The 25,619-nt window shown below is 43.3% G+C and overlaps 1 protein-coding gene across 1 annotated transcript in view; it reads right to left on the bottom strand.

Annotated features, from left to right (window-relative positions):
* Nucleotides 1–24,421: 24,421 nt before the first annotated feature.
* The window catches only part of PEK (pancreatic eIF-2alpha kinase), a 131,646-nt gene continuing 130,448 nt past the window's right edge, over nt 24,422–25,619 (bottom strand). The window contains exon 18 of the mRNA XM_080280576.1: nt 24,422–24,619. Coding sequence (XP_080136702.1) covers nt 24,422–24,619 — 198 coding nt within the window. The remainder of the gene's footprint in view (nt 24,620–25,619) is intronic.

Genomic DNA, 25,619 nt, shown 5'->3' with positions numbered 1-25,619 from the left:
ATGAACTACTGTATGTACAGTACTGTACAGTAATACTGTACTGTATAATACTGTATACTGTACCATGACTTTTCATCGGCAAAACTATTTGGGGTTGTTGCTTTTTTTTTTTTTTTTTTTTTTTTTTTTTTTTTTTTTAATAGTACAATACAATATAGCATTTTTGTAGAGGTTATGCCCCAGTAGAGGGGCTGGGGAATTGTATGGCAAAAAAAAAAAAAGGCATTATCTCGTATGGTACCGACTGAATTATAGCAAATTACTGGGAGAGTTACAGTAGCTTACAGGCAATTCTGTCATATTCATCCCATGTCAGAGGGTTCATATGAGAAGAAGAAGAAGAAGAAGAAGAGGAGAAGGAGGAGGAGGAGGAGGAGGAGTGCTATGCTCTCAACTCTCCAACTCGAATTCTTCCTGCTCCTTCTGGCACCTTGCCAAAAATCTTTCTAACAACTTTACCTCATCATCCTTCCCTCCTCTTTTCTACTCTGATGGTTCTGTAGCTATTTCTTCTACTAATAAAGCAGAGCTTTTCGCACAGACTTTCTCCTCCAATTCCACCTTAGACGATTCCGGTGCTGTTCATCCATCACTTCCCCCCTCTGACTTCCTCATGGCTGACATAAAAATTTCTTCAGTTGATGTATTTTCTGCCATCACTGGCCTCAGTACTAACAAGGCATATGGGCCTGATGGGGTCCCTCCTGTTGTTCTCAAGAACTGTGCTTCTGTGCTTACACCATGCCTAGGCAAACTCTTTCGCATTTGTCTGTCAACTTGTACCTTTCCTTCTTGCTGGAAGTTTGCTCTCATTCAGCCAGTCCCAAAGAAGGGTGACCACTCCCAACCCTTCAACTATCGTCCAATTGCTTGAACGTCCTGTATTTCAAAAGTTTTCGAGTCAATTATCAATAGAAAAATTTTAAGGCATCTTTCCTATCACAACCTTCTTTCCGATCGTCAGTATGGGTTCCGTCAGGGACGCTCCACAGGCGATCTTCTCACCTACCTTTCAGACTCCTGGTCATCCTCCTTTCGGGACTTTGGCGAAAGCTTTGCCATTGCACTTGACATCTCAAAGGCTTTTGATCGAGTCTGGCATAAATCTTTAATTTCCAAACTGCCCTCTTACGGTTTCTATCCTTCTATCTGTGCCTTCATCGCTAGCTTCCTTTCTGGTCGTTCTATAGCCGCTGTTGTAGATAGCCATCGTTCTTCTCCTAGATCTATCAACAGCGGTGTTCCTCAGGGCTCTGTCCTATCACCAACTCTCTTCCTTTTATTCATCAATGATCTAAGCTGTACATCTAACCCTATCCACTCATACGCTGAAGACTCCACCCTTCACCTTTCCATTCGGTTCCCGCAACGCCCATCTCAACAGTTACTTCAACAAACAAGGGATGAGGCTATGGCACACCTAATGTTTGACTTGGCTCGTGTCTCTGACTGGGGTAAAAATAATATGGTTGTTTTTAATGCATCTAAGACTCAGTTCTTACACCTATCAACCTGACAAAATCTTCCACAGGTATACCCACTAATGTTTAATAATATTCAGCTTAATCCTGCATCATCCTTGAACATGCTTGGGGTTTCATTTACTCGGGACTTATCTTGGAAAGATCATATTACATCTCTTGTAAAATCTGCTTCCAAGAGATTGGGTGTGCTAAGCCGACTCCGCTCTTTCTTTACCCCTGCACAATTGTTGACTCTATACAGGGGTTTTATCCGCCCCTGTGTGGAGTACAACTCTCATGTGTGGGGAGGCTCCCCACATACAGCTCTTCTCAATAGGGTGGAGTCAAAGGCTTTTCGTCTCGTTAACTCTCCTCCTCTTACTGACTCCCTTCAACCTCTGTCTCTTTGCCGCACTGTTGCATCTTTATCTCTTTTCTATCGCTACTTTAATGGTCATTGCTCCTCTGAACTGTCTGCTTGCATTCCTCCACCTCTACGACGGGCGCGTAGCACCCGTCTGGCAGCAAACTCTCATCCCTTTTCTGTCCAACTCTTTAATGCAAGAGTTAACCGTTACTCCCAGTCTTTCATTTATGCAACAGGTCAGCTCTGGAACTGTCTCCCTCTGTCTGTATTTCCTGCTGCCTAACGCAATGTGTCCAGGTATCTCACTATGATCGGATCTTGAATTTGGCTCTCTATTGTATTTTGTTTTTCTCCTGGAGGGAACTGTTACTGCGGGCTCATGGCCTTTGGTTCCTTCTTCCTCGCATTAAAAAAAAAAAAAAAAAAAAAAATGATGTCTCTTTTGTCAATGATAGTATAGATGAATGCCATGATAGGATGAGAGTGTTAGTAAATGCAAAAGGCTGGCTGAGAATAGAAGAAAGGACTGCAATTAAACAATGGATAACAAGAAAATGATATATTGGAAAAAAGGAGCCTGAATAGTGGAAGAACACAAGCTAATGGAATGGACTGGAACAGAATGAGGATAGTGTGGAAATACAAATGCTAGACGGTGAACAGAACAAGAAAGGATCACAGCTGAGCCACGATAAGGTGAAATGGAGACTGAAATGAAAGTCTGCAGATGAGTTAGGAAATCATGCAGAGCTTCTTGCATCACGGCTGGTCAAAATGAGCCTCATGGATCTAGCACCACTGCTACTGACAGAAGAATAAAATGCAAGAAAAGTAGTATGTTCTTGGGCATGATGAAAAACTAAGCAACAGTGTCATGTGAATGGAGATGAGCCAGAGATGGCCCTGAGTAGGATCTTAAGTACAGTATGGCAAACAACTGTTCTCACCAGTCTGATATAACCAGGATATGAAATTCTATCTATCTATCTAATGCCAGAAACCCTAATCCATTAAAGGGTGGCCACAAACAAATTGCCCCCATGTCGGCTTGTTCCCCCGCCATTTCACTGCCATCTCCCCAGCTCACACCCCCCCTCTCTCACATACCTCTCCACTCCATCCCTCCATCTCATCCTCGGCCTCCCCCTCCCTCTCCTCCTCCCTCCACCTCACTCAAATCACTCTCCTTGATAGTCTCTCGCTCCCCATTGTCTCCACATGGCCAAACCAACTCAATGTATATCTCCTAATGGTTTCTATTGCATCCACATCCATACCACAATTAAATGTCATTAAATAACTCAAAGCAAAAACTAACAAGCAAAAATATCTGCTTAAGAGGCCTTGTTTATGGTGCAACAAACACCCCTGAGGGTGGTATCACACAGGAGACTTTTCAAGCAACTTTCACTAAGAACCTGATCCTGGTGGCAACTTTTCTCAGACAACATCTTGGAAGCATCTTTGCTGATGACTAAAACTGGAAAACTGGAGACTCATGTTAAAATATTTCTTAAAAACCTATCAACAAAATGTCAGTAACAGAGTTGGCAGGGAAATACTGCTCGAAAAAAATTATTATGCTACACTACCTTAAAAACACATGAACGGAAGCCAAATCTTTTAAGCAACTCACAACCAACTACTGTCATAAAATCGAAGACTTAACTTCTTTGCCAATTTGAATGAACCATCTAATGACTACTATCAATGGTTTAGACAATCCTATGTACATATATATATATATATATATGTATATATAGTAATCCCCATACTATCTGGAAGCCCAATATATATATATATATATATATATATATATATATATATATATATATATATATATATATGTATATATATATCTATAAAGATATATATATATATATATATATATATATATATATATATACACATACAGTATATATATATATATATATGCAGTAATCCCCGTACTATCCGGACGTCCACTTTCCGGACATCCCCACTTATTCAATATTTTGGTCCCGGGATCCAATATTCCCAAAATGGCCCCAAAATCGCAAAAAAATTAGAAAAAAATCCAACTTTTTTCCACCTCGTAATTTGAACTCGGCACGCGTGGCACGGACCAGCTGTGTTTTGGTGCGTAGTTCAGCCGCCGTCCGCTAGAGCGCCCCTGCATCCTACCCACTTACCGCCCGTCTCTTGTTGTGAGTGTGCGCTCATCATCATGGCCGCCCACGTGCTCGCTTTTGTGGTGGTGCCCTATCTGCTGCAGGCTCTGCTGCTGCTCTCCTGCCTCTTGTTAGTGTGTGTGATGATGGCCCGGCCACCTGAGAAGAGGAAGAGAGTGGTTTTGACTCTGGAGAAGAGGAGGGAGATATTGGACAAGGTGGATACGGGATGGTCAACCTCATGCATCCTCCGTGAGTTCAACCTGGCCCGATCTACATCAAGAGATCCCACAACAAACTCATGCAGTACACGGCTGATATCTCGTCGAAGAAGAAACGCAATGTGGAGAGGAAGATGATGTTTACTCCCCAGTAGGCTGAAGTCGATCGCTCCACGTTGATTTGGTATTGACAGCAATGTGCTGCTGGTGTGCTGGTGCGTGGCACAGAGATGAAGGCTGCTGCTGAGAAGTTTGCAAGGCTTCACAACGCCCCAAACTTCAAGGCATCCGAGAGTTGGCTCTTCGTGTTCAAGTTATGACATGGCCTTACCAACCGAAAGGCCCATGGCGAAGCTTTGGATGCCAACGAGGATGAGTAGAGGAGTTTCAGCACAAGGTGAAGCGCTTGATCGACAGGAAGGGCCTCACTCTCGGTCAAGTCTACAACGTTGACGAAACTGGTTTATTCTATCCCTCTTTGCCTACGTACACTCTAGCCGAGGAGACGGAGAAGAGTGTACCTGGCCGCAAGCTCTCCAAGCAATGGATATCTGCTTTGTGTTGTGCCAATGCTAACTGCATGCACCAGCTTAAGCCCGTTTATTGTTGGCCATGCAAAGCAGCCTCGGTGTCTTCGTGGGGTGATGGATGTCCTTCCTGTCATTTGGTATCATTCTTTGAAGGCATGGTTCACTGCCCACATCTTCAAAGAGTGGTTCCACTGTCATTTCATCAAGGAGGTCATCCATTACCAGACGAAGACACTGGGAATCCCATGCGACCAGGTAAAGGCCCTCCTTCTCCTCAACAATGCACCTGCTCACCCATCCGACAAGGACTTGGTGGCTGAGAATGGGTACATTTGATGCATGTTTCTGCCACCTAATACGACTGCCCTCATCCAACCAACAGACCAAGGAGTGATCGTGGCAATGAAGAGGCTGTACCGACGGAAGTTCCTGGACGAGGTGATGGTTGTTCTCGAGGACGAGGACGAGGACGAGCAGAGGGAGGGATGGGACACACGAGGCCAGCGGACTTTGGAAAACCTTCACCGCTACAACATCAAATCTGCCATCTACAACTGGGCCAGTGCATGGAAGGAAGTCCCTGTCAAGACTAGAAAATGGTTGGTCTCGTCTGCTTCTTGAGATGGATGTGGAGCACGATTTCCTAGGTTTTGATGTGGATGACTTCCATCCACATCTACATGCGCATGGCGACGATGTTGATGTGGACAAAGTGCGTAAGTGGCTGGATGATGACAAGGACAATCCTGGGTATCAGACCATGTCTGATATCGAGATTGCATCTTCAGTTGCAGGTGTCAGTACCCAGCTTGAAGATTCCGATGAGGACAGCGATGATGATGCGGACTCCTCTCAGAGTGACACTACTCCAGCCATCCCCAAGCTGAGTGCAATCCAGGAACATGCACAGTTTGTTCTCGACTACCTGGAACACCCGGACTGCGACAGAGAGATGGGGCCCTTGGGACTTGTGGAGGAAGTGTGCGATTTCAGGCAGCGCATCATTAATCGCCAAAATTGTCGTTCCTTGCGTCAATCAACCACTGACAGCTTTATCAGACCCGTGATCCCCGCTGTGCCCAGCCCTGGCTCCACACCATTGCCTCCCCAAGTCAAGCCCTCATCCTCTGAGCCACAGCCCAGCACATCAGGCACAGTGGAGTCACCACTGGACATGAGTTTGCGCCTGTCTTCAGAGTCGTCTGAAGTGGGTAGTCCATCACCACGACCCAGCGACGCACCCCTAGGCCACCTGCTTCAGCTACTCTCAGACTCTGACAGTGATTAAACGACAAGAACTCTCCACTAGACCACATGGGAATTTACAGTGTTGTGCAGTGAAGAAAACAGTGCGTAGTGTTAAGAAATTAGAATTGTGAGTGCAAAGACTAAAGTGCAGAGTGCAACACTGATTTCATTGATGGTCAATGGAGCGCAAATTAGACTAAAGTGTGTAATGTTAAGAAAATGGATTTATGAGTGCAAAGACTTAAGTGCCGAGTGCAACACTTATTTCATTAAGGTGCAATGAAGCGCAAGTACGACTAGAGTGCGCAGTGTTAAGAAAAATGAATTCTGAGTGCAAATGACAAAGTTCAGTGCAAGACTTCATGTACAGTGTACTGCAGGTGCTTCAGGTACTCCTTTTTACTGTTAGAGTCTGAGAAAAGGCAGGTTATTCATCAAGATGGCCAGGGACTTGTTGTAAGTACCCAGAATGTTTCATATTGTACTGTACAGTATATTCCATACGTACCTCTAAAACCTCATTTCACTCTTTTATGTCCCTTATTGGTGTGAATAGGGTCTTAGGTGCTATGCATGTGAAGTTGGGAATATACGTACCTCTAAAACCTCATTTCACTCTTTTATGTCCCTTATTGGTGTGAATAGGGTCTTAGGTGCTATGCATGTGAAGTTGGGAGGTTTTTTCCTGAGTTAGGCTAGGGTTCATATGTACCGATCCAGGAGCCAGGGACTTGTTGTAAGTACCCGGAATGTTTAATATTGTATAAACTCACCTCTAAAACCTCATTCTCTGGTTCTTTTGCATTTATTTCAGTCTTTTATGTCCCTTATTGGTGTGATTTGGGTCTTAAATAGGTGCTATGCATGTCCATAGGGGGTTGTATAGGTGTTTTTCTGAGTGAGGGTAAGTTAGGGTCCATAAGTACAAGTCCAGGAGGCAGGGGTCCACTATCCGGACGGGAACACTTTCCAGACATGCTTTTGGCTCTATTACATCGGAAAGTGGAGGGATTACTATATATATATATATATATATATATATATATATATATATATATAAGTAATCCCTGTACTATCTGGACGCCCACTTTCCGGACACCCCACTTACCGGACATTGTGGGCCTGGACATTCGGAACCCAAAAATGGCCAAAAAAAGAAAAAATATCGCCCCCAAATCCGAATTTTTTCCCACCCGTAATTTGAAATTGCCCTGTGGCACCAAACAGCTGTTTACACCATGACCCCTTCACCCCTTCCTTCCTCTCCCTCCCCCCCTCCCCTGTCAGCATTGCCATTTGGTATTTTTCGTTACTAAATGTGGGCCAATTTGGTAATGAAAAATTCATTTGGTAATGAATCAGAATAATGCATTACCAAATGGATTTTTCACATGTATGAGGATACACAGGATCAAGATGGTGGATTGTCTGCTCTCTCTGATTAATCTGCTAGCCTACACAGCATGAAAATAATCAACATGCTGTTAATTATAAGGAGAGTGATTGATATTCCACTTGTATATATAATTACTGAAAAATAAAAGCTCACTTTATGAATTTGGTAATGAAAAGTTAAATATGGTAATGAAAATTTAGGATTTTGGAAATGTGGCCAAGTTTCGGTCTGGCAACCCTGCTCCTCCCTCACCACCAGTTACTGCCTAACTGTCATCACGAGTGGATGCTTATCGCAATGGACGCCGCCCGTGCTCGTTTTTGTGAATAAACAATGAATAAACTGCAATACCTTGCCACTAGACCACAAGGGAATTTACAGTGTTGTGCAGTGTTAAGAGATTAGAATTTAGAGGGCAAAGGATTAACTGTGGAGTGCAAACTGGCGGTTGAAACTGGCGTGGTGCAATTAAGAGCAGAATGTGCAATGTTAAACAATTATAACTCACAGTGCAAAGAATTACTGTAAGTGCAGGACCACACTGGATTACTGTATGTGCTTCAAGAGCATTTCACCACTGCCAAAGCCTTAGAGAAGGCGGCCACAGACGTACTGTAAGTACCCTGTACACTGCTGTTTTCCATAACCACTTCTCATTCCTCATTCGCTGGTTCCTTTTCATTTATTTCATGCTTTATGTCCATTATTGGTGTGAACAGGGTCTTAAATAGGTTTAAATAGGTGCTCGGCATGTCCGGTAGGGAGTTATTTAAGTGGCTTTCAAAGTTAGGCTGGGTTAGGGTCTTTAAGTACAAGTCCAGGAGGCTGGGGCCCACTATCCAGATGGGACCACTTTCCAGACATGGCTTTAGCTTTATTATGTCAGATAGTGGAGCAATTACTGTATATATATATATATACAGTAATCCCTCTAATATCCGAACGCCCAATATCCGAACATCCCCACTAACCGGACATAATCCTCCTGGGATCCAATATTCCCAAAATGGGCCAAAAACCGCAAAAAATTCGAAAAAAATCTGACTTTTTTCCCTCCCATAATTTGAAATTCCCGCCTGGCACCAAACAGCTGTTACACCATGGTCCCTTCACCCCTTCCTTCCTCCCCCTCCCCCCTCCCCTGTCAGGTTGCCATTTGGTATTTTTCATTACCAATTGTGGGCCAATTTGGTAATGAAAAATTCGTTTGGTAATGCATTAGAATAATGCATTACCAAATGGATTTTTCACATGTATGAGGATACACAGGATGGAGATGGTGGATTGTTTGCTCTCTCTGATTAATCTGCTACCCTACATAGTGTGAAAATAATCAACATGGTGTTAGTTATAAGGAGAGTGATTACATGTATTTCCACTTGTATATATAATTAGTGAAGAATATATGCTAGCTTTACGAATTTGGTAATGAAAAGTTATATTTGACAATGAAAGTTGAGGAGATTGGTAATGTGGCTGTTGCGATCTGGCAACTCTGTTGCCCCACCAACATCAACAGTCACAGCTTAACTCCGATGGAGAGCAGATACTCATAACAGTGCAAGCCACAGGTGCTTGTTTTTTGTGAATAAACAGTGAATAAACTGCAATACCTTGCCACTAGAACACATGGGAATTTACAGTGTTGTGCAGTGTTAAGAAATTAGAATTTAGAGTGCAGAGGATTAACTGTGGACTGCAAACTGGCGGTTGAAACTGGCGTGGTGCAATTAAGAGCAGAATGTGCAATGTTAAACAATTATAACTCACAGTGCAAAGAATTACTGTAAATGCAGGACCACACTGGATTACTGTATGTGCTTCAAGAGCATTTCACCACTGCCAAAGCCTTAGAAGGCGTACAGACGTACTGTAAGTACCCAGAATGTTTAATAATGTATAAACTCACCTCTAAAACCTCATTTTATGGTTCTTTTGCATTTATTTCAGTCTTTTATGTCCCTTATTGGTGTGATTTGGGTCTTAAATAGGTTTAAATAGGTGCTCGGCATGTCCGGTAGGGAGTTATTTAAGTGGCTTTCAAAGTTAGGCTGGGTTAGGGTCCATAAGTACAAGTCCATAAGCTGGGGCCCAATATCCGGACAGGACCACTATCCGGACCTGCCTATGGCTCTATTGATCCGGATATTGGAGGGGTTACTGTATATACACTCAGTCCTTAAGTAACACGCGGTTGAGTAACACGTTTTTGTTCTAACGCGGTCAGCATAATGAGACAAGTCATGTCAACACGCGGAAAAACTCGAGCTCACGCGGGAAGTCAGTTGGCCTGGGGACGAAATTTGAAAGCCGCGCGCTATGACGTCACCTTCTAACCTCTGGGTACATTTCCTGGGGGCATATTTCCATTCTGTATGGGTATTTATCTCAGTACCACGGCCAGCCACCTCAGCCAAACAGCCCTAGTGTGATGAGATAGGTTAGGGTAGGTTAGGTTGCTGAAATTTTGCCTGGGAAGCACAGTGGGCATATTTTCGTGAAAAACCTATGGTTAGTTTTGAAACGAATGGGCAAGTGTTGTTCCTGGCTGAGGGTTCCTGGTGGTTTTTATGAATACGCATACAGAATGGAAATATGTTTTCTGGGCAAACTCAAGGCCGAATGGTTTGACGAAATTTATGAGTTTCGGCAATTTCAGGGGACAAAATGGAACGACAATGTATGCTAATCAGGGGGGGGGGGGAAAAAAAAAAAAAAAAAAAAAAAATCCTTGTGTTCTCGTAAGTTACAGTTCAGTTCCACATTCTTCGTTTCATTTCATGCTTCCCAACACATTTTGGACCAACTGGGCATATGGTTATCAGTCCTTTCTCATGCCTCATCTAGTTCTTACCCACAATTATCATGGCTTTTGCAGTTTTAAGGAACGAAATGGAACGAAAATGTTTGCTAATTAGAGGAAAAGTTACTCTTTCGTCCATGTGTTATCGTAGCGTTCAGTTCCACATTCTTCGTTCGATTTAATGCTTCCCAACACTTCCAACTAACTGAGCATACTGTTATCAATCCTTTCTCATGCTTCACCTAGTTCCACCCCACACTCATAATGGGTTTCGCAGTTTTAGGAGACGAAATGGAACGAAAATGTTTGCTAATTAGAAAAAAATACTTTCGTCTATGTGTTCTTGTTAGTGTTCAGTTCCACATTTTTCGTTCGGTTTCGTGCTTCCCAACACATTTAGGACCGACTGAGCATACGGCTATCAAGTCCTTTCTCACGTCTCACAGACTCTACCTCACAGTCATATGGGTTTCGAGTTTTAGGAGATGAAACTGAACAAAAATGTTTGCTAATCACACACACACACACACACTGCTCGTGTACGAATTTAGGGATATGTACAATAAATATGGTTTAAGACACGGGACAGTAGGAGCTTAACTCATTCCTGTAAAGATACAATTAGGTAAGAACACACACACATACACACACACACACACACACACACACACAAAATACTTCTGCTCGTGTAAGTGAGCATTCAGTTTCACATTCTTCGTTCTTCTTCCTGATAATCTTATGTTTGTCGGATTACTTCTGGGAGGTAAATAAACGTTTCATACTAAATCTGTTTCCCCCGTCGTTTTAAGTTGTATTCCGCTGTCAACTTGTTTGACACATCAGGGTTACGGCGAAATTAGGGCCTGTCCTAACCTAAGTGTTTAAACTTGACCTAACCTAGCTTAACTATACCTTATAATTTAACCTAACCTAACGTAGCATCCAGTTGGGAAGTTGGGAGACGAAAATCACCTTTGAGTACATCCAGACAATCATGTTATGGCTTAAGGAACATGATGATAAAAAGTCAGAAAAATACAGAAAACAAACTGGAGGAATATGAACTGAATTGGTAAGGTTCCTCCACTGCTTTAAGCGTACAAATACCAAAATGGCAAAAGAAAAAAAGAAAAACCATAGCATAAAAGAAAGCACCATCATAACGATTTGGAAGGAAAGGGAGAAGATAAAGATCGTGCGTAGGAAGTGATGCAATCCTGGCAGCTGTGAAGGTTTATATGTTGTCCTGAAACTGACTGAGAAGCTTATAGGGCGTTATGTGGAGAGTCACAGAAAGCAAACTCTCACTTTTACCCCTTTTTACCATCTTACCCCACGTATTTACCTACAACTATACGCACCATCAAGTAAAACACTGAAAGAGATATAACTGTTGTAATTAAAAACATCAGTGGTATTAAAAATGGCATTAACAAAAACAGAAGTTGGACTGGGTCAACACCACCTCCACTGAGTACCCTTTTGTTGATACGTAGCTCCACGGTATTTTACTCCCGCCCCCCAACCCCAAAGTTGTTGTCAAAGTTTCGCCTTCTCGTATCATGTGGCCTTCGGGAGAGACGTTAGGCTGTATAGTTAGACTAAAATTTACTGGTCTGGCTGTTTTAGGGAACAAAATGGAGCGAAAATGTTTGCAAACCAGAAAAAAGGTACTCTTTCATCCATGTGTTCTTCTGAGTTAGAGTTCCGTTTCACATTCTTCGTTCGGTATCGCTCTTCCCAACACATTACTCTTCGTTCGGTATCGCTCTTCCCAACACATTTCGAACTGATTGAGCAGTTTAGCCATATGTTTAGTTTATCAGAAATGCGTTGGGAAACACGATATCAAACGAAAAATGTGAAACTGAACGCTAACTCACAAGAACACAGGGATTAAAGTAATTTTTTCTTGTTAGCACAAATTTTCGTTCTATTTCGTACTCTAAAACTGCCAGACCCATAAATTTTTGTCTAACCATATGGCCTAAGGTCTCTCCTGAAAGCCACATGATATGACAGAAGGCGAAACTTTGACAACAACATTGGGGTTGGGGGATGGGAGGAAAATACCGGGGAGCTACGTATCAACAAAAGGGTACCCATCCCAACTTTTATTTTTGTTAATGCTATTTTTAATACCATTGATGTTTTTAATTACAACAGTTATATCTCTTTCAATGTTTTACCTGATGGTGGGTGCAAGTGGGGGTAATTTACGTGGGGTTAGGTGGTAAGATGGGGTAAAAGTGAGAGTTTTGGAAAGTTGCCAAAACACATTGTACCATTATACATGTAAACATATTGTCTGAGTGACGCGAATTTGGGTACCACGGTCCTTGTCCAGTCCCTATTGCCTGCGGTACTCAATGATTGAGTGTATATATATATATATATATATATATATATATATATAAGTGCTCGACAGAAGTATGTGGTGCCCGACGCCCCCCCAACAAAACAAACCTTTCAACAATGGAAAAAACATGTAAATAATGCATTATAATTACCTTTAATGCTTGGTAGGTTTCCTTTGTGCCTCTTCACGGACCTGAGACATCGTGGAAGTGAAAGGGCCAGGTTCCCCAGGTACTGGGGTGATATACTTGCCCAGGACTCACGAATGGCTGTTTCCAGCTTAGGCAGAGAGCTCACGTCCTTCCCTTGGAGATTCTTCTTTACGAGGTACCAGAGGTTTTCTATCGGTTGAGGTCTGGGCTATTGCCTGGCCAGTCTTTCATGAAGGAGACCTTGCAGTCACGAAGCCAGTTGGTGATACATCTGGCTTTAAGAGCAAGTGCACCATCCTGCTGAAACACTCATGCACATGTGAGCTCGAAGGACTCAGGTAAATAATCACAAAGCAGCTCCATGTAAATGTCCTGATTCACTGGGAAGCACAACAAGCTTCCCCAATCCCTTACCATTAGTGAATCAGGGTGTTTAACGGTGCTTTCCACGTCAAACGGGTCACTACCTCTGCGCCGGTACACTTGCGCTCCTCGATTACAGGTAACGGTAAACATTGCCTCATCAGACCACAACACTGACAACCATTGCTCCTCACCCCAGGTAAGATACTTGTTAGCAAAGGCAAGCCTAAGAAGTCATTGGTTATGTGTAAGAAGAGGCTTTCTCACAGGCCTGTGGCTTGTGTAACCAAGTTCATGGACTCTTCGAGAAACAGTGCGCACTGAAACCTCGCCAAACACTTTCGGGTTGCTATCCTTAATTCTCCTTGCAGTCACACGAGGATTAGACTCCACTGTACATCTGAGCACATTAACAGACTTCGGGGAAGTTTTCCTGGGCCTACCAAACCGTGGTTTCTTTGTAGGAATGTCACCACTGTTTTCCACTCTGTAACGGGCACACCACCTCCGCACTGTCAACCGAGCGACACCAACCAAATCACTAATTTCCTTCATGAGGTGGCCTGCCTCCTTTAGAGCAATGATCTGTGATATTATTTCACTAGACAATTCATGGGTAGGGGCCATATTAAAGGTGCGAAAGCCAAAACACTGTGGTTCACTAGGTAAAAAATGGTGCAACGAGAGGGAGGAGTGGCTGGGTTCCCCACTCTCTCGCAGCCCGCAGGCAACTGAGGCCCCAGCCAACCAGTGCAGTACGGCCTCAGGCTGCCATGACGTCATGTTATTGCCCAAAACTTTTGGCTAAATTTTTTCTCCCAAAAAAGGGTGATATTTTTGTCAAGCACTGTATATATATATATATATATATATATATATATATATATGTATATATATAGATATATCCAAATGGTTTCCTGTACACCAGGAAACCATTTACTATGCTGGGTGGTAACCCTATAACCAAATTTTGGCTCCTGGTAGTTTAGTGGGTAATAATGGCACTCCAATCAAATTGAGCCAGTGAAGGTTTATATCCATGCGATGGTTGGGGTTTATTGCTCACGTAATGTCACTCAGGGATGAGTGAGCTGGTCACTCTCATCTGAAATGTCAGGAACAACTTGCCTCATCCTGGGCTCCTATGCTCCTCATGGGGCAACACTGGGTTAGATGATGAATGTATTTATATATATGTACAGTCACTACTCGTTATACGTTGATCTGGTATACAATAATTTGCTACAACGATAACAGAAAAGTTCCACCCCAAAATCCGATTTATGATGAAGTTCCCACTATAATGATATTGCCCTCGGAAAATTTCGTACGAAGCGCCTGGCACACGCAAGGTGACCATCGCTTGTCCCAGGCAAGATGGCAGCCCCAGCGTGCAGAACACTGTTTTGGTTCAGTTGTGGTCCCACCACCCCTTCAAAGCCCTGTCTTTTCCACTCGTTCACATGTGCCCCCCTGCCATCAACACCTCTCAGCCAAGCATCGTGCTACAGTAGGCTTATACATCGTGTAGCACCAGGCCAACGTTATGCAAGTGTGATTGTTGTGTTGTTGCAATAATTTACTGTACGTGAGTAATGCTGCGTGTATTGGTGTGATAGTGTTTGTTTTTGTCTTGGAGACGACATGGACCGACACAGGAAGTGATTAAGGTGGGTTGCCATTTTTGTTTCAGTCTTGGGTAGGTGACTTTGGGAAGCTGAGTTGACATAACCCCCCTTTTATAATGTATTTCAGTCTCCTGATTAACGATAAACTCGTCATACGTTAAGGTATGACCCGACGTAACCCCATCGTATAACGAGTAGTGGCTGTATATACACACAGGACAGTAGAGCATGTGTCTGGAGTGACTGATTATGGGAAGGTGTGACAGAGTGGGAGAAGGTAGAGAAAATATGGAAAGGGGAGGAAAGAGGGAACATGAAGAAGAGAGAGAGTAAGAGGAGACAAAAATATCCAGAAAAGGGTGGAAGAGAAGGTAATACGATGTAAGATCCAAGTAAATACAGTAATCACTCTAATATCCGGACGCCCAATAACCGAACATCCCCACTAACCGAACCTTATCGTCCTGGGATCAAACATTCCCAAAATGGTCCGAAAATCCAAAAAAATTGGAAAAAAAAATCGATTTTTTGCCGTCCGTAATTTGAACTTGCCGCGCGCGCCGCGTGAGAGCATTGTTTTGGTTCGTCATTCCTCCGACGTCCGATAGAGCGCCGCTGCATCCTCCCCACTTCCCGCCTGTCTCTCACCGCGACAAGACCTACGCTCTTCGCCATGGCTGCCCACGTACTCGCTTTTGTGGTGGTGCCGTACTTGCTGCAAGGCCTCCTGCTGCTCTCTGCCCTACTCTTAGTGTGTGTGATGATGGCCCCGCCTCCTGAGAAAAGGAAGAGAGTGGTGTTGACTCTGGAGAAGAAACGGGAGATATTGGAGAAGGTTGATGCGGGTTGGTCTTCCTCTCGCATTCTCCGCGAGTTCAACCTGGCCCGGTCGACTTTGTTCGATATCAAGCGTTCCTGAGACAAGCTCATGCAGTACACGGCTGACTTCTCGTCGAGAAGCAAACGCAATGTGGAGAGGAAGGTTATGTTTACCCCCAAGTATGCAGAGATCGACCGCTCCACGTTGATTTGGTATCGACAGCAACGTGCAGCTGGTGTGATGGTACGTGGAACGGAGCTGAAGGCTGCTGCTGAGAAGTTTGCAAGGCTTCACGACGCCCTAGACTTCAAGGCATCCGAGGGTTGGCTCTTCGCGTTCAAGTTGCGACATGGCCTTACTAACCGTAAAGCACATGGCGAAGCATTGGACGCTAACGAGGATGGAGTGGACGAGTTTCGGCACAAGGTGAAAGGCTTGATCGACAGGGAGGGCCTCACTCTCGGTCAAGTCTATAACGCTGACGAAACTGGCCTATTCTATCGCTCGGTGCCAACGAACACTCTCGCCGATGAGACGGAGAAGCGTGTACCTGGCCGCAAGCTTTCTAAGGAACGGATATCTGCTTTGTGTTGTGCCAATGCTAACGGCATGCACCGGCTTAAGCCCGTTATTGTTGGCCGTGCAAAGCAGCCTCGGTGCCTTCGTGGGGTGATGGATGTCCTTCCTGTCGTATGGTACCATTCTTTGAAAGCATGGTTCACAGCTGTGATTTTCAAAGACTGGTTTCACCATCACTTCGTCAAGGAGGTCATACATTACCAGACGAAGACACTGGGAATTCCTCGCGACCAGGTAAAGGCTCTCCTTCTCCTCGACAATGCACCTGCCCACCCGTGCGACAAGGACTTGGTTGCTGAGAATGGCCGTATTAGGTGCATGTTTCTGCCACCTAATACGACTGCTCTCATTCAACCAATGGACCAAGGAATGATTGTGGCAACAAAGCGCCTGTACCGTCGGAAGTTCCTGGACGAGGTGATGGTGGTTCTCGAGGACGAGGACGAGCGCAGGGAAGGACGTGACACTCGAGGCAAGCGGACTTTGGAAAACCTTCGCCGCTACAACATCAAGTCTGCGCTGTACAACTGGGCTAGTGCATGGAAGGAAGTCCCTGTGAAAACTCTTGAAAATGGTTGGTCTCGTCTGCTTCTCGGAACAGATGTGGAGTACGATTTCCTAGGGTTTGACGTGGATGACTTCCATGCACGGCTACGTACGCACGGTGACGATGTTGATGTGGACGATGTTCGTGAGTGGTTGGACGACGACGAGGGCGATCCTGGGTATCAGACGTTGTCTGATATCGAGATTGCGTCTTCGGTTGCTGGTGTCAGTCCCGAACTTGAAGATTCCGACGACGAAGGCGATGATGATGCAGACTCCGCCCAGCAGGACACTACTCCAGCCATCCCCAAGCTGAGCGCACTCCGGGAACATCTAGAGTTCGTCCCTAGACTACCTGGAACACCCGGACTGCGACAGGGAGATGGGGCCCTTGGGACTCGTGGAGGAAGTGCGTGCTTTCCGGCAGCGCATCATCAATCGCCAGAATCGTCGGTCCTTGCGTCAGTCAACGATTGACAGTTTTTTCAGGCCCGTGACCCCCGCTGTGCCAAGCCCTGGTTCCACTCCGTTGCCTCCCCAAGACAGGCCCTCATGCTCCGAGCCACAGCCCAGCACATCAGCTACAGTGGAGTCACCGCTCGACGTGAGTTTGCGGCTGTCTTCAGAGTCTTCTGTAGTCGGTACGCCATCACCACTACCCACCGATGCACCCCTTGGACGCCTGCCAGTGATACTCTCGGGCTCTGACAGTGAATAAACAGCAAGAACTTCTCCACTAGACCACACGGGAATTTTGAGTGTTGTGCAGTGAAAAAAACGGTGTGTTGTGTTAAGGTTTTCAAGTTGGGAGAAAAGACTAAGTAGAAAAGAAATTTACCGTAACTAACCTTCTTTGTTTTGGCTTTGGAAACTTAAAAAAACTTGGGAAAAGTTAATGTGCAACACTTAAATTTAATGGAACATTATTTGGACTAAAGTGAACACTGTGAAAAGAACGGACTTCTGTGTGTTAGTGACTAAGTTCAGTGCAAGACTTCAGGAAGAGTGTAGTGCAAGTGCTTCAGGAAATCGTTCTTACTGTCAGAGTCCGAGAGGAGGCGTTATTCATCGAGGTGGCCTGGGACTTGCTGTAAGTAGCCAAAATGTTTCATGTTGTACTATTTTCCATACTATATTTACCAGAATGTTTCATATTGTATTTTTTCCCATACTATACTTACCAGAAAGTGTCATACTGTACTTCTTTCCATACTAAACTTACCTCATGCATGTGCAGTAGGAATGTGTTTTTCAGAGTTCGGTTAGGTTAGGTTCGGTTAGAGTCCATAAGTACCAGAATGTTTATTAATGTATGAACATACTTCTAAACCCACATTTTATGTGTCTATTGCATTTATTTCAGTCATTTATGTGCCTTATTGGTGTGATTTGGGTGTTAAATAGGTGCTATGCATGTCCGGAGGGAGTTGTATAGGTGTTTCTCTGTGTTAGGGTCCGTAAGTACAAGTCCATAAGCTGGGGCCCAATATCCGGACAAAACCAATATCCGAACCTACCCATGGCTCTATTGATCCGGATATTGGAGTGATTACTGTAATACAGTAACATAGAGTCCAAGTGATTGAAAATACTCTGTAAATAAATATAAAAGATATTCAATAAATAACATATGCCTTAAGCTGTACACAGGCAAGAGTCTGATAATTACAGTATGAACAAGAAGAGCAGTCACATCTAGTCTTTCATGAAGGTTAAGGAAGACACATCACAAATAGTGAAATTCCATAAATAATGAAAATCCATCTGAAGTGGCCCCCTAGAGCTATATTTTAACTGTGTGGTTGCCTTAAAAACCTTTGAAGTGTAGTGCCTCCAAACATCATCCCACATTACAATATATCTGTTTACAGTGTATTTTCAGATGATTTACAAACTTTGCAAAATCACCTTGAAATAAAACTTCATCATCATCATCATCATCATCATCCGGACCTCCCTACCCACCCTGGCGCAGGGTGAGGAGTAGCAACGTCCAGACAGCCTAAATTTGCCCAATCCAATGGGCCACGCTTCCATTCACTCACCATTCAAGACCCTGGAATCCTGGCTCTATCTGATAAGCCTAAAAACATTCACCCAGTTCTTTAGCTTCAAATAAACGTATCCGACAGACTCAATCAGGACGCTGCCACATTAAAAAGGGGTGCCAAATCCCTGATCATGTGCTCCTCCTCACAATATTTATCCAGCCAGCTTGATCTCTTGCCAGTCCCCTAGCCCCACCGACTTCCAAACCTCTCTTCCTCACACACTCATCCCCCATATCCCTCCACCTTCTCCTTGGCCTACCTTGCCTCCTCCCTCCTTCAGATTTGCTCAGATATACCTTTTTCACCACTATTGTTCTCCATTCTCTCCACATGACCATACCATCTCAGTTACTCTCTTCAATTCTGGTGTCCACAGACTTCCTCGCTCCACATCTTTCATGAATCACATTATTTTGTAGCCTATCCACTCTCTGTACTCCACATACATTCCTCAGCAGTCCCATCTCCACTGCTCTCACTCTTTGACTTTTCATTTTCATGTCACACCATAGTCTCACATCCATATGTTAAAGTTGGCACTAACACTCCTTCATCTATGCCTTGTGGAGCTGCAACACTCAAGCCTCTGTTCCTTATCAAGGCCGTCATAGCACCAGCTACTTTCCTTCCTTGTGTCACTCTACTTTCCACTTCTTTTGCACATTTTTCTCTTTTTTCTATCATTGTACCAAGGTAATTGAACTCTCACCAATTCCAGTATCTCTCCATTCACTGTAACATCACACTGGGAGTCACCTTCTCTCTCAAACAATCATCACTTTACTCTTATCTACATTTACTCTCAAGGCACAACGCTTACAGACATCAGAATAACTCTGCACTAGTCTACCAAGTTCTTGTCCGGTATTTGCAAGTTGTACTGCATCATCACCATACAACAAATCTGAGATGTTCCATCCATCATCATTCATTACTAACGCCGTCTCCCTTTCCATTACTCGTGTTTTTACTTCTCTCATCACCCCATCCATATACAGTATATATTGAACAACCATGGGGACATCACACACCCTTGTAGCACGCCCACACCGATCGTGAACCATTCACTTAGATGCCCATATACCCTTACACGTGCTTCACTACCATCATTAAAACTCTTGACAGCACCTAGCAGCTTACCATTTACACTGCACATGCACAAAACCTTCCACAATCCTTCTCTGTCTATTTTGTTGTAAGCTTTTTCCAGATCCATGAATGCCATAGACACCTTATAGTCCTTCTCACAAGCCTTCTCCATTATCCATCTCACTGCAAATAATTGATCCACACATCTTCTGCCACTCCTAACGGTACCCTGTTCATCACTCACCAGAACTTCTAATATCTCTCTTACTTTCTCTATAACAATGCTTCCATATACCTTCCCTAACATACTTACAGTAGTGCATTCCATAATGATTTAATCCATGAATAACAAAAACTGGCATGGTTGAAATTATGAAAAATGCTGGATGATTATACTGCACTTAATACATGCGATGGAGGCAAAGGCAAAGGGATAAATGTATGACCATGAGCAACAGTTCAGTGACAGTCCTCTGCCAGCACTGTCCTGCCTTCCATTGTTTCCATTCCTCCCTTAACGACAGACAGTATCCTTCCTTATTATTTCTTTTGTTGTGTGATTCATACTGATATTCCTTCTCATACCCTTGTGCTGTGCTTCATACTACTATCGTCATCATCGTCATCATCATCATCATCTAATACTGCACTGCCCCACGAGAAGCGTAGCACCCCATGGCTAGGCAAGTTGATTCTGACATTTAAGATGAGAGTGACCAGCCTCACACATCCCTGAGTGGCAATATGTAAGCAATAAACCCCAACCTCCCCTTGGATATAAACCTGCACATGCTTAAATTGATTGGAGTGCCTTAATTACCCACTAAACCACTAGGCACCATAATTTGGTTAAATGGTTGCCATACTACTATCACAAAAAAATAAATAAATAAATAAAAATAAAAAAATCAATTACCAGTACACCTTCAATGTCACAGACATCAGAGTGGCGTTGGCAAACTTTTGCTCATCGCTGTACCTGACTGATAGAGACAGATAAAATGACGAGAGGGAAAAACAAGCAACAGCTTAACCCCTTCAATTCTGTGACATTTTTCTTATTTTATTCCTGCTATTTCCAGATGATATTCATCTTAAGACAGATTTTTTGAGCTGGTGGGGTTATGTAGTCTTTGTTAACTCACTAGTACACAAAGTCTTTCCTGAGCTGCATACAACGATCTGTTCATCAGCCAAAGCAAAGGAAACAATATATATCATCAGACATGTTTTGGACTACACAAAACTCTATGCTGTTCCAGCATTACAGGAATGAAAACTTCATCTCTAAGCTGTGTTATCTTTCATTCACTCTATCTGTTTTGGGAAGTTTAAGCCGGGAGAACATGTTAACAAAAAATTTGCATTGTAACAAAATGACTAAGAATAATTGCAGGTGGAAGACTGACAATGGAGAGGAGAAACAAGAAAGAAGTGATGAGAAGTGTGTGGCAAAATAATAAATAAATAAAAGAGAAAAGTGGATGAATAAGGACAAGAAGGCATGGTAAGCAAATTTAGTGATGAAAAATGCACACTGGAGACAGAGTGTGAGGAAAGAATAACAGAATGGAAACACTGAACAGAGATAAGCAAAAACTTATCTATGACACTAATATGGATGTGGATGTGGATGACAGAGGTTAATGGTATGGTTAATAACTGTGAATCTGTGCCAAGTAGAATCCATCCATCATCCAATCCTACATTGCCCCAGGAGGAGCGTAGGAGTCCCGGGCTAAGCTAAGTAGAAAGAGACAATAAGTTAGTACTGCACTGTATAATGATAAATGGAAATGAATTACCATGAACTAATTATACTACAAAGAGGTAAATGTTGAGAAGAATCAGTAAACGGTGAGAGTGGTAAGGGATATGGAGGCAACAGTGAAATATACAAGGCACAGGAAGAAAATGAAAGGTGATGAGTGAGCTTTATATAAACCCTGTAATCTGTAGATATTTTTTAAACAATATATTCATGTTATTCCAAGGTGAAGATTAAGACTCACATGAACCCCTTCAACCTAAAAACATAATTTTCATTTTACTCATACTTCTCCTAAACAATTTTACTCAGATTAAGAGATTTTCAAACTAGGGAAATTACACTGCACTCATTTACCTTGGGGAACCTTTTGTTGTCATCCATCACTATTATCATCCTGACATTCTGTTTGGCCAAAGGTTAGCATAAGGTAGGGAGGAAAAAAAAAAAGTGGAACTATCAACAGTACAGTATAACCACCGAAATGGACCAAACAATCATCTGCACAACACTCAATCCTCGGCACTATAGTAAACTTGGCATGAATTGTAGCAACTGGCTTGCAAATGCCTGACATGGGGAGGAAGTTCTTATTATATATGTTCAAAAGTATGTTTTGTAGTTCTGAAAGGTAACAGGGCTGAGGAACACCACTTTGTCACTGGAGAAGTGACCTGCCCCCATCTGATCCATCAGGCATACATATCAATATATGTTGGAGAGACACACATTACACATATGTGTACATTTTTTTTTTTTTTTTTTTTTCACTCCAGCCAGGAATCGAACCTGAGACCTCTAGATGGAAGTCAGGCACTGTTACCACTGCACCATGGCATGATAAAAGCTAAGCCACCTGAATTCTATGATGAACCAGGTAAATCTGTTATGGGAGGTTATATATATAAATCTCAACACATCAAGATTTTTGCTGCTAGGCAAGTGACAGAGCAGTCTCAATCTATCCCAGCCAGAACACGAGCATCTTTATATGTTGGAAAGACACACATTACACTCATGTACAAATTTTTTTTTACGCTCCAGCTAGGAATCAAACCCGGTCAGACACTGTTATCACTACACCATGGCATGGTAAAAGCTAAGCCACCCACATATGTTGAGACTGAAATATATCCTCCCGTAACGGATTTACCTGGTTCGTCACAGAATTCAAGTGGCTCAGCTTTCATCATGCCATGGTGTAATGGTAACTGCCTGACTTCCACCTAGGGATCTTGGGTTCGATTCCTGGCTGGAGCATTAAAAAAAAAAAAAAAAAAAAAAAAAAAAAAAAAAGTACACGTGTGTAAAGTGTGTCTCTCCAATATATGATGACTCTCGCTTACTGGCTGGGATAGATTAAAACTGTTCTGTCACTTGTCAAGCTGTATGGGACTAAGCAAAAATAATGATGTTTTAAGATTTACATACAGTAATCCCTTTAATATCTGACGTAATTTAGCCAAAGGCATGTCACGAAGTTAGGCCCATCCAGATATTGGGACCCTGCCTTCTGGACTGATACTTATGGAACCTAACCCAGCCTAACTCAGAAAAACACCTACATAACTCTCTACTGGACATGCATAGCACCTATTTAAGACCCTGTTCACATCAATAAGGGACATAAAAGAGTGAAATAAATGCACAGGAACCAGCAAATGAGGTTACAGAGGTGAGTATGGACAGTGCAGTACACTATTAAACATTCTGGGTACTTACAACAAGTCCGTGGCCATTTCGATGAATAACTCGCCCCCTCTCAGACTCTGACAGTTAAAAGGTGCACCTGAAGTACTGTACCTACAGTAATCAAATCTTGCATTGCACTTAGTCATTTGCACTCTGAATTCAAATTTCTTTACACTGCGCATTCTTTTCCCACCTGCGCTCTACTGAACTTTCCTGTAACAAGTGTTGCACTCTGCACTTAAGTCTTTGCACTCTGAACGCAGATTTCTTAACACTGTGCATTCTTTTCTCACTGGCGCTCAACTGTACTGTACAGTACTCTCATGTAACCAGTGTTGCACTCTGCACTTAAGTCTTTGCACTCTGAATTCTAATTTCTTAACACTGCACACTGTTCTTTACACCGCACAACACTGTAAATTCCCGTGTGGTCTAGTGGCGAGTCTTTGCTGTTTATTCACTGTCAGAGTCCCAGAGTAGGTGAGGCAGGTGGCCTACAGGCGTGCTGCTTGGATGTGGTGATGGAGTATCCACTGCAGACGACTCTGAAGAGAGACACAAACTCACGTCCAGTGGCAACTCCATCGTGGCTGATGTGCTAGGCTGTGGCTCGGAGGTGGAAAACCTGTCTTGAGGAGGCAGTAGTGTGGAGCCAGGGCCTGCAGGAGGTAGGGCACCAACACAAAAGCAAGCAAGTGGGCGGCCATGGTGACGAGCGTGCACTCACAATGAAGGACAGGCAGGAAATGGGGAGGATGCAGGGACACTCTAGTGGATGTCGCCAGAACTACGCACCAAAACACAGATGGTCCACGCTGCGCGCCAAGTTCAAATTACGGGGGGAAAAAAGGTCGGATTTTTATAAAAAATTTCCTCTTTTGGGAATTTGGGGGTTACGAAGTCCTGGGCCCAAAATGTTCGTAAATTGGGGTGTCCGGGAATTGGACGTCTGGATATTACGGGGATTACTGTATATCCCCCCATAACAGATTTACATGGTTCATCATAAAATTCAGGTGGCATAGCTTTTATCATGCCATGGTGCAGTGGTAACAGTGCCTGACTTCCTTCTAAAGGTCTCAGGTTTGATTCCATGCTGGGGAGTAAAAAAAAAAAAAGTAGGTATGGGAGGCTTTTGGAGTTTAGGGTGAGAAGTACATGCAGTAAATACTAGAACAGCTTTTTGCTTTAAAGATGTTAATTAGACGACACGGATGCCGAGGTTGATGTGGATGAATAAGGACGGTGTCTGGGGAGATGGAAGTGGTGTGCAGGGTGGATGTGGCTGAGGGCATCGGCACCCTGGAGGTCACACAGGGGAGGGCGAGCACGGACACCCCGGGTGGTGGGCCGATTTGAAGGGTTTTGGGACAACATCAGCTTCAGCAGGGATGTCTGGTGGCAAAGAGGAAGAGTCACTATCATCACTATCATAATCATCACCCTTATTGTCATCATCACAATTATTAGTAAAATATAATGAAAACCATTCAGAGGAAGGACAAAGAAAGCACAAAAAAGACCTATCAAGACAATGCACAATGAAATGAACCATATATTCTTTCACTCATCATTTAAGTCTTCAGAATTCTTTGCTCCATCTCACATACCAAATAATACATAAAAAATTGAGCATCATACTGCCTATTTAAAATGATGTAGAGGTGAAAACATTGTTTCTGGTTTCTAACCAAATTTTCCATTATAGGTGACCTCTGTTTTACAGCTTATCACTGTGCAACTGGTTCAACTTAACGGCAGCACCTAATTTGCAATTCTGCTCACCTGAAAAATCAACTGCTCCATTTTACCATCAATGAGTCATAATTTCCAAGACTTTCCTGATCATCAGTTTAAGGTTTGGTCACTTTTTATCTGTGATACTACATGCACAATAAAGTCTGAATCTCTTACTGCCTAAATTTTCCTAATATGTTGCTTATATATTGCACTGCAATGGTGTGGGTTTCTATTTTCAAGGCTGACATATGCAAGAATGTTGGAGCCTTTATAAAGGACACAAAATGATACTAAAGAAACAGCTCCCTAGGTGGCTCTTGATACCCCCCAGAAAGCACAGTTGGCATCAGTGTTCTTATAAAATTCAAGATATACAGTAATCCCTCATTTATCCGGACATAACAGAACCAAAGGCATGTCCGGGTAATGGCAACATCCGGATAATGAACACTATTCCCCAACTATACCCAGACCCTACCTATACCCATCTCCAACCTATACCTAACCCATTTGTACAGTACCTATGCCTGATTTGACAGTGTGTTCTGGTCATTCAGGCATATTTGGACATCAAAACACACATAGGAATATCCAAAGTAATGCTAAAAACTAAGAAAACTATGCAGAAAAACCACTGAAAACCAAAAAAACACCT

This window comes from Coenobita brevimanus, chromosome 85 (assembly GCF_032717465.1).
Source record: "Coenobita brevimanus isolate Jiangsu-jjx chromosome 85, ASM3271746v2, whole genome shotgun sequence".
In the NCBI taxonomy this organism is placed as follows: Eukaryota; Metazoa; Arthropoda; class Malacostraca; order Decapoda; family Coenobitidae; genus Coenobita; species Coenobita brevimanus.
The sequence above is the reverse complement of the archived record's forward strand: the minus strand, read 5'-3'. Positions and strand labels throughout refer to the sequence as shown.